Source organism: Alosa pseudoharengus, unplaced genomic scaffold (genome assembly GCF_046254945.1).
Source record: "Alosa pseudoharengus isolate Yale_2024_CS ecotype anadromous, Long Island Sound unplaced genomic scaffold, YU_APseudo_1.1 YU_APseudo_1.1_scf_17, whole genome shotgun sequence".
Taxonomy (NCBI): domain Eukaryota; kingdom Metazoa; phylum Chordata; class Actinopteri; order Clupeiformes; family Clupeidae; genus Alosa; species Alosa pseudoharengus.
The window spans coordinates 6,828,846-6,842,204 of NW_027468640.1; the positions used below are offsets into that span (position 1 = coordinate 6,828,846).

The 13,359-nt window shown below is 40.5% G+C and overlaps 1 protein-coding gene across 8 annotated transcripts in view; it reads left to right on the plus strand.

Annotated features, from left to right (window-relative positions):
- The window catches only part of LOC143127181 (NLR family CARD domain-containing protein 3-like), a 237,603-nt gene that overhangs the window by 189,175 nt on the left and 35,069 nt on the right, over positions 1 to 13,359 (plus strand). For 5 of the 8 annotated variants that reach the window (XM_076288505.1, XM_076288510.1, XM_076288509.1 and 2 more), the window contains 9 exons: positions 17 to 130; positions 6,208 to 6,283; positions 6,416 to 6,611; positions 6,803 to 8,597; positions 8,750 to 8,923; positions 10,402 to 10,575; positions 11,006 to 11,179; positions 11,386 to 11,559; positions 12,194 to 12,367. The exons of 1 other annotated variant lie outside the window; for it this stretch is intronic. In XM_076288505.1, the coding sequence (XP_076144620.1) occupies positions 17 to 130; positions 6,208 to 6,283; positions 6,416 to 6,611; positions 6,803 to 8,597; positions 8,750 to 8,923; positions 10,402 to 10,575; positions 11,006 to 11,179; positions 11,386 to 11,559; positions 12,194 to 12,367 (3,051 nt within the window). Of the gene's footprint in view, positions 1 to 16; positions 131 to 6,207; positions 6,284 to 6,415; positions 6,612 to 6,802; positions 8,648 to 8,749; positions 8,924 to 10,401; positions 10,576 to 11,005; positions 11,180 to 11,385; positions 11,560 to 12,193; positions 12,368 to 13,359 lie in introns of those variants that run through there. 2 more of the 8 variants (XM_076288507.1, XM_076288512.1) reach the window with 2 other exon arrangements.

Here is a 13,359-nt window from a genome sequence, read left to right on the forward strand (position 1 = left end):
GTTTCTTATACCCCAGCTCAGTCCATCATGAGAGGTCTCCATCTCCTGTGCCTACTTGTCAGTCCATGAAGAGTGACTGGTCAATGGATCCCCACATAACCTTCAAACATGATGTCACGGATGGATCAAGGCAAGTCCATAAGACAGACTTATACAATGAGTACTCTGAGACTTGATGGTTGAAATATTTCCATTTTACAGTATAATGTAATCAACCAGTAATCAATAGATCAACAGTTGTCATTTTCCATGATTTGTGGTAATCTCTGTATTTTGTACTGCACTGCCCCCTGCAGGCCATGAAGAACAATCAAAGTAATTTCAGGTTTTTGGATGTGGAGTTTTGTATTCACATTAACATAAGGGTCAAAACTGTAGTTGAATGGTTGTGTAGTTCACGCTTTAAATGCATTACTTTAAGCTGTAATTTGAGCTAAATGTCCATAGTACCATTCTGCTGTGTTAATGAGCTGAATATTATAAGATGAGTAGAACCACTTAAATCTAGGTGGCTAAATGAGTGAAAAGCCTTCAATGACTACACACCCAAAAATGAAATAGTTCACAAATTAGTTGACAAATTAATCATTGGTGATTGGTTGATAAGTGATTGGATGAAAAGAGCATTACCAGGTGATATGGAATCAGATGCATTCTTTATTTCTCCTGGGAAAGACTCAGACAAGTTATTGGATTAGATCTCCATCATGCATCACTCTTTGTGCTGCCATTTAGATCAGGGTTTTTTTCACCCTTAACCCATTCGCGCTGGATGCTGCATGACGCAACATTGACACTCCTGCTGGATGTTGCGTAGCGCAACATTGACCCTCCCGCTGGATGCTGCGTAGCGCAGCATGCTTTTTATTTCATGTTTCTAGGTGCTACAGAGGCTTAGATATTAAATTTTGGTAGACGTTGACAATTTTTAGTATGTTTTCAGAAAACCCTCAGGAAATAAGGTTATTTACTCTAGAATGCCATAGGATTCTACAGGCGTTTTTAGCAGGCATTTTAGGAGTAAATGGGTTAAGAGCCATATAATAGTTAATATGATGTGTTTACATTTCTGTTAGGCTTACACTGTTACTATTCTTACACTTTTACTATTCTTCCATATTAGGCTAGAACTGTTGGGCTAAATTCTTTACTTAGCCTACTCCTATATAGGATCATATCCATTCATTGGCAAAAAAGACAGCAAGACTTTCCTGCACCTGCAGCTTACCTCTGATCTTAAAAATGGCAAAGTCATCTAATGCTACCCATACATCAGAAGACTTTGACAAGTTTTGGGAAAGATTTTTGAAAGATTGGAGTCTTTTAACGAATGCCCCCCATTCAAGCTTTACTCAAAAGACTACAATCTTTCAAGAATCTTTCCCAAATCTTGTCAAAGTCTTCTGGTGTAAGGATGGCTTAAGGTGAGAGAAGTGTATCTGTGTGTCTCTGATCATGCACTGCACAGAGTTGCTGTGGACTGTAGGTAATAGTGATGCACGGGTTCACCTGTGAACCGCGTGTCAACCCGCAGATCGGCAGGTGAGGGTGCGCTTGATCAGAAAATATCTGGTCAAATATCTGGGGTGGGTTAAAAAGTGACAAAGCACAGTTCTCACTTAGTTATTAATAACTTACAGAAAATGATGTGCTACTGTACAAACCCTGCGTTACAGCCTCTCTTACTTACATAAAACAGGCTCAGATGTGATTACAAGACCTTCCATCTTCTCTACCCCTCTCCCTCTCACACACGTGCGTCAGAGGGTGTGCTGCAACCCTCCGCATTAAGTAAGGTCTGCATTAAGGAGCCTAACCTAGGCCAACATCTCACAAATCTCTATGAGTCTGAACCCAATCATAATTAATAGTGGAATATAAATGATAATGTACTTTTAGTCTGGCATATCTTATCAGCAAATTAACCATCAAATTGTAGTTGTGGATTTGCTATAGCCTATCCTATAGACTCTTCAAATGTCAGTCCGTCCGTCATACATATGCATTTATAGGAGGGTCAGGGGAAAAGTGGGAGTTTTGCTTAAAAAAATGTTTGCCTTCACAAATAGTACGTAAATCTACGGTGGCGCATTGCATTCACATCACAAAAAAAAAAATCAGGTTATCTCATAATTACGAGATAGTATCTCATAATTATGACATATTATCTCATAATTACAAGATAATTATCTCATAATTACGAGATAATTATGATTTATGACACATTTCCAATTCTGCCCCCACTTGTGTGTGGCAATGACATGGTCTAGCTAGCAACATTAGAGAAGATAGACCTATCAGCTTAAGAGAAAGTCTAAAGCTGAAGTTCCTTTCAAACCTTTACTTAGGATTCACTGTAAAACTAAGCAGACCAACAGAGTACATATCAGTTATTTCCTTCGATGTTTTGTTTAAGAGCAATCATGTAGACTAGCATTTCAAGTTACAGAATATAAACTAATGTGTTAGCTTATGGCTAATGTATATGAGAAATCCCATAGAGATGCTAACGGTTAGCATAATCAATAAAAGTAGATATTTGGAGCCAACTTCAGTCCATTTATGAAAGGGTTACATAAGATGAGTTCTTTGTTTACTGACTATTTTCTCTCAATATAATACGTGTAGAAAAAATGTGACTGTTTAACTCATCAATGCCACTTGAACAAGTAGCCTAGCTGCACAAAATAAACAATAGGCGTGCGTGTGACAACGTGGATGGAGGTAGCCCTATGCGTAGTAGTACCTCCACCTACTGGTAGGACTGTCAACGTGCAACATTGTATTGCCTTTGGGCAAAGAGCAGCCTTTAGAATCTTCTATTCTCTTTGCTTTGGGGTTGTTGGCGATTTGACAGGCTTATGTTTCATGCCACTTAAAGACATGTTAATCTTAAAGTCATTCAAAGCAGGAAATCAGTAGGAAATATGTGCTTGCTTTTATTGAAAGGCTGTTTACATCCTCAGCACGGATCCTATCCTTATCTCATAATTACGAGATCTCGTAATTACGAGATAATTATCTCGTAATTATGAGATAATATGTCATAATTATGAGATACTATCTCGTAATTATGAGATAATATTATCTTATAATTATGAGATAACCTGATTTTTTTTTTTGTGATGTGAATGCAATGCGCCACCGTATAAATCAGGCCCTAAGTGTCTAGTTAATAAGAAAACATTGTCTCCACCACAATAGTATGGACTACAGTGGATATGTAGGCCCGTTGGATTGTTTTCTTTTTTCAGGTCGGGTCATTAACCAGCGCATTATGAGGGTCAGGCAGTGTGGATTGAACAGAACGGTGATGCAGTGGTAAATATAACGAGAAACTATGATTAATTTGACTCCAAAAAATTAAGAACTTGACCTACAATAATTACTAAGTAATAGCAGAGTAGTGGCATTTAAATCTTCCATTAATGTGCGCACAGGATGCACACATGCATCCTCGAAAATTCTTAGAAATTCTCAGAACGATTTAAACATTTTAAAGCACCCTTGACATTGGAACAGTGCTTGGCTAGATTCGATGACATAACGTACTTGAAAAAGCATCTTTGAAGGATCCGTCCTTGTCTTTGAAAGCCACTCTACCCTAAAAATCCAGAGTTCTCGCGAGAGCTAAATATGAATATGCTCAGCGAGTGACTCTGGCGACAAGTAATTATGCTCATTACCTATGGCCGAGCTGCACCAATCACATTGGTGTATCTGATATAGGCGGGCCAGAGGAGAGCTAAACAGATGATGACAGCGCTGCGACGTCGGTGTCCGGAAACATTCGTCGTAGTGTTATCCAATTGCGTTGACGTCCGAAATCGGTCAGTAAACATTGGTCGTAGTGTTATCCAATTGCGTCGACGTCCGAAATCGGTCAGTAAACATTGGTCGTAGTGTTATCCAATTGCGTCGACGTCCGAAATCGGTCAGTAAACATTGGTCGTAGTGTTATCCAATTGCGTGCAGTGATTTTTTCAAATGCATGCTTGGTGCCATTTTCATTGGTCATAGCCAGACCCTGAATCTTTTGGATTGGGTCTGGTCCTCCAGGCTAAAGACATTCCTCAAGTTACATAGAAATTTACATGGAGACCCCTGAATCACCAGGGATTTTTTCTTATCTGAAAACAGGGGGTGTGGGTGCATTTGAAGTATCCCAGGTTACAGAAACACCATATGCATTAACGTTACTGTTCTACACTGACAATAATGTATTTTTCTATGGAGACCTTTGAAATGATATCAGAAATGAGCAGATTATCATTTCTCCTTTGACAAATATAGTTAGAGTTAGAGTTCAGGTATTTTCCTGTGGTCCAGGAGCCTAAGACTGAGTCAGGCCCTCAGCAGGGTGACGAGAACCAAGGCCAAATGGCAACTGAAAACAGTGACTTTCCAGTTCAATGTATGTATAAACGGGGTTGCTGTTGATTACAAAGGCTTTTGTGAATATGAGACCTTTCCACTGGTTTAGATATGCAAATTGCTGGCCTTACAGATGGGTGCGGGTGTTAAAGAACCTTGAGCCACGCATCACTAGAAGGTAACATTCTGCTGGAGCTCCTTGTATGCCTTTGTTCCTACTACGTCTAGCTGATTTAGATGGCAAGGCAACATGGTTTGCTAAACTTTCACGGCAAAGGCGTCCCAGCTGTGCATTAACGCAAACCCCCCAATTCATGAGCCTGGATTAACGGTAGTCCTGATGATTTTTTTTTTATGCACATGGTTTTTGCATTTTAAGTACGGGCACAGGGAGGGAGATTGTATAGCCTGGGTGCCATTCAGAACTTAGTCCCGCCCACAACATTTGAGGTCGGGAAGTTCGGTCTGGCATTGCTCCATTATGGAGCAAGTATGCTCGCCCTAGATCGGGCGGACCAATCAAATTGGGCTTTACGATGATGGACAGGTGAGCAACAGCGCCTGGTCTATCACGTCATCTGAGCACGCTTAGATTAGGCTTATGTTTGAAACAAAAACGCTGTGGCTAGAAGGATACATGGCTTTTAAGACCCCATATGGAAAATGCATATTATTCAATGAGGTTTTATCACTGAAAACGATTATTTCCGAAAACTTTGGCCAAAGTTGAGATGTGGGAAAACTCGTGGTTTCACTTTCAGCAAGGGAAAACAGCGCTGTTGCATTGCGACATGTTCCCTCGTTCGTTTGAAATCTCTGATTGACCACCTGTTCGAGGGATTTGCGACAGCCTTTCCCAGCTGTTTTAACATGTTTGTAGCATATCAGTGTTCAACAGAATTATTTTTAAAAACGGAGTTTTTACCTAATAGCCTACCCTACTACGTATCTCTTAGATTTCGCTAATGAGTGTTGTAGGCTAGGAGTTATTGACGGCACTAACTTTTACAAAAGACCAGAAAACAATGTTAAGGCATTTCTGGAGAAGAAGGATGGTTCGTGTGTTTTCTTTCTACACCTCACGGTAAGCTATTTCGTTGCTCTGATTGGTTAGGTCTATCCAATTGAGTGCAGAGGCATTCCCCCCCTGTATCGGTTGAACCACGCCCCATAATTACGTCCCAATGGAGCAGTATCAGACTTCTGGCTAGAATTGAGTATGACTACGTCAGGCTAGAGATAGTAATAAAAATCTCTCAAATTTCTCCAGGGGCCATGATCAGTCAGTCAGTTCCTGACCCATGATTTAGATGTTTGCATTTGCACTATGAAGAACATCCCAGAACAATCCCATTCCCATATGGGAATTTTTTTATATTTTATTATTTTAGCCATGGTTTGGCTTGGCTTAGTGGGAAGATCATCCATAGTGCAGCTGGTGAAAATGGGATAAAATCTGTGGCCTGTAAAATTATTGTACACCTTTCAACCTTGGTATGACTTATTTCTATGGTCCTGCCTTGGTACCTCTCACTGTATTAATAGACACAAGAGTTAATAGACACAAGAGTATTTCTTTGCATGGACAGTTACAAGTGCAACCGTGTGGACAAATTATGCAAAATATATGTGTTTTCTTCTAAATGGGTCACTGAGCCCATACCAGTTTTGATACATCCACAGGTTTTCCGAATTTCAAAATGTTTTACCATAGAGTTGGGCCTGCCATAGACTCTAATGGCATAAGAACCGTGGGGATCGCCTTTACCCACAAAGACATGCATGCACAACTAATGGAAGTCAATTTGTGGTTTGTTGTGCCTTAAAACTCAGTGGTCAAATGGAAGAATGCAACCTAGATGCTTTCAGTGACCAGTTTACCCAGAGGGACCTCAAGCGCATATTCCAGGTTTGGATGCAGCCACATCATGCTGCACTAATATACACTTTTTACATGTTACAGTACAGAACAATAACAATATAGTCTCATTCAAAACCTGGGTATTGTAATGCAAAGTATAACCAGATATTTATATACCAGTTGCTTGAGGAGAAAATCATCACCTTTGTGAAGAATGAGCTGAGGAGATTCAAGAAGATTCTGAGTCCAGATTACCAAGAAAACTTTGAGGGTAAAGAGCAGGATGACATTGATGCCAGAGAAGGGGCTCTTAAGATGGCACTGCACTTCCTCAGGAACATGAAGCAGAAAACTATCGTTGACAAACTGCAAGAAAGTAAGACATGTTCCTTCATTTGTATTTGCTTTGGTTTTCATCGATACGCTACATTAGAGAAACAGAAATATCACTGGTGTCAGTGCCTTGCAATTTATATATTTTGAAATATATAGACTAGATGTATTTGTTGTCAGTGACTTCCATTAGCATGATTATATTATATTATGTTTTATTTTTTTGTGAATTAGATGAACAGGATATACTTTGTCAAACTGAGCTGAAGAGAAATCTCAAGAAAAAGTACCAGAGTGTTTTTGAAGGAATACCCAAGCAAGGGAGCTCTGCTCTGCTGGAAAAGATCTACACAGAAGTCTACATCACAGAGGGAGGAAGTGGAAAAGTAAATGAGGAGCATGAAGTCAGGCAGATTGAGTCCATATTCAAAAGACCAGCTGGACAGGAGACACCAATCAAATGCAGAGAAATCTTTAAGCCCTTACCTGGCCAAGACAAACCAATCAGAAGTGTCATCACAAAGGGAGTAGCTGGAATTGGCAAAACCGTCTCAGTTCAAAAGTTCATCCTGGACTGGGCTGAAAGAAAAGAAAACCAGGATGTCCACTTCATATTTCCACTGCCTTTTCGGGAGCTGAACAGCATGAAAGAAAAACAGCTCTCATTGATGGACCTTCTCCACCACTTTTTCTCAGAAATAAAGCAGTTAACTTTTCCCAGCCAGGGGAAGTACAAAGTGTTATTCATCTTTGACGGTCTGGATGAATGTCGACTCCGACTAGACTTCCAGAAAAACGAAATATTGACTGAAGTGACAATGGTCACTTCATTGGATGTTCTCCTGACAAATCTCATCAAGGGTAATCTGCTTCCCTCTGCCCTCCTCTGGATCACTTCTCGACCAGCAGCAGCCCATCAAATTCCACCTCAGAATGTTGACCGGGTCACAGAAGTACAAGGATTCAACGACCCTCAGAAGGAAGAGTACTTCAGGAGGAAAATATGTGATCAGAATCTTGCCAACAAAGTCTTCTCTCACATTAAATCATCAAGAAGCCTCTACATTATGTGCCACATACCAGTGTTTTGCTGGATTGCTGCTACTGTTCTTGAATTTCTTCTCAAGACTGAAGGAGGTAAGCAAGTTCCAAAGACTTTGACGGAGATGTACACATATTTCCTTGTTTTTCAAACCAAGCAGAGGAGTCTAAAGTTTGAAGGAGTTTATGACAAAGATCCACAGTGGAACCGGGCTAGTCTTCTTGCTGTAGGAAAGTTAGCCTATGAACAGCTGGTGAAGGGCAACCTGATTTTTTATGAAGACGACCTGAGAGAAAGTGGAATTGATGTCAGAGAGGCAGCAGTACACTGTGGCATTTGCACCCAGATCTTTCAAGAAGAGTCAGGCCTTCATCAGGAAAAGTTGTACTGTTTTGTGCATTTGAGCATCCAGGAGTATCTTGCAGCTTTGTATGTGCTTCTGACATTAATAACGGAAAGGATAGATCTCATGTCCCCAAAGAAAGCCAAAACTGTCATTCAGCTTCTAAAATGGCAATCAATGCAAAAATCCATGACCACCTTACAGAAGAGTGCTGTGGACAAAGCCTTGGAACATGAAGATGGGCGCTTTGATCTTTTCCTCCGTTTCCTTCTTGGCCTCTCTCTGGAATCCAACCAGAGACTCCTCCGTGGCCTAATAAAGAAAGTTACAGATCAAGACAAAAAGGAAATAGCCAGTTACATTAAGACAAATATCAGGGAGTATCAATCATCAGAAAGAGTTATCAACCTCTTCCACTGTCTGAATGAAGTCAATGATCACTCCTTAGTGGAGGAGGTCCAGAGCTTCCTGAGTGCAGGGACACTTTCTGAAGCCAAACTCTCATCCACACAGTTGTCAGCTCTTGTGTTTGTGCTTCTGACATCAGAAGAAAAGCTGGATGTGTTTGATTTGAAGAAGTACATCAGGTCTGATGAATGTCTCCTAAGACTGCAGCCGGTAGTGGAGGAATCCCAGAAGGCTCTGTGAGTAGGAATATGAGTGTATTGGCAGAAATGGAGGGAGTAATAACATGGCAAGTTGATATTATGATTCAGAAACACAACTACACTAATTTACTTATCGTACCAAAATCCTTTCCAGAGTCTAGTAACTAATGGAATGTTTTGTGCTTAAGGCTCAACAGTTGTGGGCTCACTGAGAGGAGCTGTGCAGGTCTGGCATCTGTCCTCACCAAAGCATCTTCAAAGCTGAAACATCTGGACCTCAGTGCCAACAGTATTGGAGATACTGGGGTCCAACACTTGTGTAGTGGACTGGGTGACCCAAACTGTATACTGGAGACACTCGGGTAAGACATTTAAGTATTCCTTAATGATCTGTTCTGTGGCTTTATTTGGGCAGTATGATGCATGTGTGTGTGTTGTCTGTGTGTGTGGGGGAGGGGGGGGGGGGGTGATGTTGCAAATGGTAGTCTGGTAGGAACGGGGAGTGGGATTTTGCCCTTTTGCTCCAAGTCCTCTGTCATTCCTGAACTCACCTCACACACGCAAACACACACTTCACATATTAACTCATTAGCCTTTTCGGTAACACTTTACTTGATGGGTGAGTTCATAACACATTCATAGCAGCTGTCATAAACTGCACATAAAGCATTCACGACTGTTTCATGAGACATGACTCAACATTCATACCAAACCTTTTATGAATGTGGAAGACAGAACGATGACAACTTGTCAAAATAAAAGTCCAACAATCACAAAGCAGCATTGTCGTTTTTCTCTCCAGCCTTTGTAAATATTTCATGAATATCTTATGAAGCCTACATTGAATGTCACTTTACTATACAAGTTGTGAAGTATTCATAATCACTGAATTTAACACTGCGAGGTAAACTAGCCTACATTCAGCTGACCCGTATTTGTGTAACCTGGAACGGTTGGACATTCCCAGTAGCAAAAGATGAGAAATCATCTGCAAAGGTATCATAAAACAAATACATTTTTATGAAACAAAAATTATTTGCTTGACCATGTTCTGTCTTTTTGGCCCTTTTTGGCCCATTGACTCAGATGTGACGTGATCAGGTAAGAGGTTTGGAACAAAAACGGCAATACTGCTTTGCAATTGTTGGACTTTTATTTTGACACATTTTTGTCGTTCTGTCTTCCACATTCATGAAAGGTTTGGTATGAATGTTGAGTCATGACTCATGAAACAGTCTTGAATGCTTTATGTGCAGTTTATGACAGCTGCTATGAATGTGTTATGAACTCACCCGTCAAGTAAAGTGTTAGCGCATTTTCTAATCCTCTCTGGTAATTTTTTGTGAATCTCTCTCTCTCTCTGACACACACACATGCACACACACACACACACACACACACACACACACACACACACACACACACACACATTATATGTACATACAACATTATTAGGTTGTTGTAAAATTGTAAAATACCCTTCAAGCTTTCAAATCATCAATTAACTTAACTATGGATGTGAAACCTGAGGTGCTTTCAAATTTCTTGAACATTTTTTGTAAACATTCCATCTCAATGGCAACTCTCAGTCCAACTCCCAACATCACGGAAAACTACCTCCTCAAACTCTTTGCGAGTGTCTGCAAGCATTCTCCGAAAATAGAAAATTGTTTGCAATCGTTCGCTTATGTTTGGTAATTTGAACAAACCTCTGAACATGAAATCTTATTTACTCAGTATTGCAGGGAAAAGCTACCAAAAATATAAATATAAATAAAATAAATATTATTAAATATTGGGGGTTTTCTGGTGCATTAACTAAATAATCCTTTCCTTCTAGGCTCTCTGACTGTAGTATCACAGAGAAAGGCTATGGTAGTCTGGCTTCAGCCCTGAGGTTAAATCTCAAATCCCTCAGAGAGCTTGATCTCAGAGGAAATGATCCAGGGGAATCAGGAGTCAAACTGCTTTTAGACCTAAAGGAGGATCCACAGTGTACACTGACAAATGTCCAGTAAGTATCTTTGGACAGTCCAGTTGTGTGACAAATATTGTTAAAGGCTTCACATGGACATAATATTTCAAGATGATGATGTTTTAGACTGCTTCCAGTTGATGCTGTAGTGGAAACACCTTCTGTAGAGTTCCAGTTGGTCTCTTTTGACCAGACATGAACATAAGATTTGAAGGGACCAGATATGTTTAGGTCCTGCAGAGAAAACTGAACCTGTAAAATGTAAAGACCAAGCAGGTACAATAATCATAAACACACAAATGGTAAGCAATGCATCCTTCCCCCTGAAAAAAACCTTATGTTGCAGGTCATCATTTAGTTATTGCTCGATTGCCTGACTTGCCAAAGTTTTTGAGGTTTTTTTATGCACAAATCAGTGATTTTTATGTCAGGTGAGATACAAGGTTTGTTGTCCTCCTTATTTGTCCAGGTTCCTGAAAAGTAGTGCTGCTGAGGAAGCCTGTGCTGCTGTGGCTTCAGCTGTGGGTTCAAATCCCTTACTCATGACTGAGCTGGATCTGAGTGGGCGCATACCAGGAGTCTTGGGAGTGACTCAGCTGTGTACTTTACTGCAGGATCCCCACTGCACACTGCAGACATTAAGGTTAGTGGGTGTTGTTGTTGCATTCACACACACACACACACACACACACACACACACACACACACACACACACACACACACACTACTTAAACCTTGCTGCCTACAGAACCTTTAGATATACTTGGAAATATTATAAACAATATTAATTATTGTGTGTAAACATTGTGTATTTTTGGTGCATTGACTAAATAATCCTTTCCTTCTAGGCTCTCTGACTGCAATATCACAGAGAAAGGCTATGCTAGTCTGGCTTCAGCCCTGAAGTTAAATCCCAATCACCTCAGAGAGCTTGATCTCAGAGGAAATGATCCAGGGGAATCAGGAGTCAAACTGCTTTTAGACCGAAAGGAGGATCCACGGTGTACACTATCAAATGTCCAGTAAGTATATTTCTGGAGGAAAAGGGGACAGTCCAATTATATGTCAAAGACTATCAAAGGCAGGCCCCAGCCGTGGCACAACTGGCTGGGGCACCTGCACCGTACGCCGGCGACCCGGGTTTGATTCCCGCCCTGTGGTCCTTTCCGGATCCCACCCCGACTCTCTCTTTCACTCACTTCCTGTCACTCTCCACTATTCTGTCGTATTAAAGGCATAAAAGCCCCCCCCGCCCCCCAAAAAAAGACTAGGCTTCACATGGAAATCCTACTGTATATCAAGCTGATTAACTTTTAGACTGTTTGCAGTTGACTTTCTGTTGTGGTGGAAACGATACAGTTAGTCTCTAAAGACCAGACAAAAACATAATATTTGAAGGGACCAGATAACTTAAAGTCCTGCAGAGAAAACTGAACCTGTGAGATTTTAAGCTGCAGCATCAGGACAAACAGGTAAAATAATCATGTGCAATGGGTAGCAATGCATCATTTTCAAAAAAGCATATAATATGTAGTAGGTCATCATTTAGTTATTGTTCGATTGCATGACTTTCTAAAGTTTTTGAGTTTTTTCAAGGCCACATCAGTGATGTTTATGTCAGATGAGATTAAAGATTTCTTGTCCTTATTTGTCCAGGTTCCTGAAAAGTAGTGCTGCTGAGGAAGCCTGTGCTGCTGTGGCTTCAGCTGTGGGTTCAAACCCCTTACTCATGACTGAGCTGGATCTGAGTGGGCGCATACCAGGAGTCTTGGGAGTGACTATGCTGTGTGCTTTACTGCAAGATCCCCTCTGCACACTGCACACATTACGGTTAGTGCATGTTGTTGTATTCACTTTACATCCCCATATGAGGGGAACTGTGTGCTTTACTGCAGGATCCCCTCTGCACACTGCAGACATTACGGTTAGTGCATGTTGTTGCATTTACTTTACTGCAGGATCCCCACTGCACACTGCAAACATTAAGGTTAGTGGAACAAGACTGTACTCACTCGCTCTATCTGACTCATTGGTGGTCCAAGGTGGCTGGAGTACACAATCTCTATAAACACAAGCACTTGTCCAAGAGGAGGCTCTGCTAGAAGAACCTAAAGTAGCCTACTACACTGTAGCCTAAATTTTGCAAGTGAAATTGTCTTGTTTTGTGGAAATACTTCTTAAAAATAAGCTAAATTGTCTGGCAAGATTTGCCAATAGAACAAGAAGATACTTATAATAAGGTCAAAAAACTTAAATCAATTTGCAAACATGTCTAAAAATGCCTTGTTATAAGCAACTAATAGAAAAATAAGCATATATTCACTTGATTAAGGTTATTTATCTCACTTGCATGAGAATTAGATCTAGAATTCTATGATTGTTTTCCAGTGTACAGTAGGGCTCCATGATCTCATTTCACATTGAAGTGTTTTATGTTTCTTTGTTGCCTTTTGCATAAAGATCACTTGAAAGATCACTGCATGATCACTTGAAGTATTTTCACCCATCTTTACCAGTGGAACCCTTAGTCAAATAATGATAATATTATGTTATATGATGGCCAGTGATATGGTGGGCTTAGCAAAAGCTATGCTGACAGAAAACAAAACAAAAAAAAAAACGTCATGTTAATGTAGAGGGTTCAGCTGGAACCATGTTAAGGAGAAATGCTAGTATTTGCTTCCCTCTCCTTACTGAAGTTCAACCTATTGCTGACATAGGCTACAATGTTGGGGACAGCACATTTTCTGCATAATTGACCAGAACTGCCGCAACTTCTGCATGCACTTTGTTTATCCATATTGACACACTGCCATAATTTG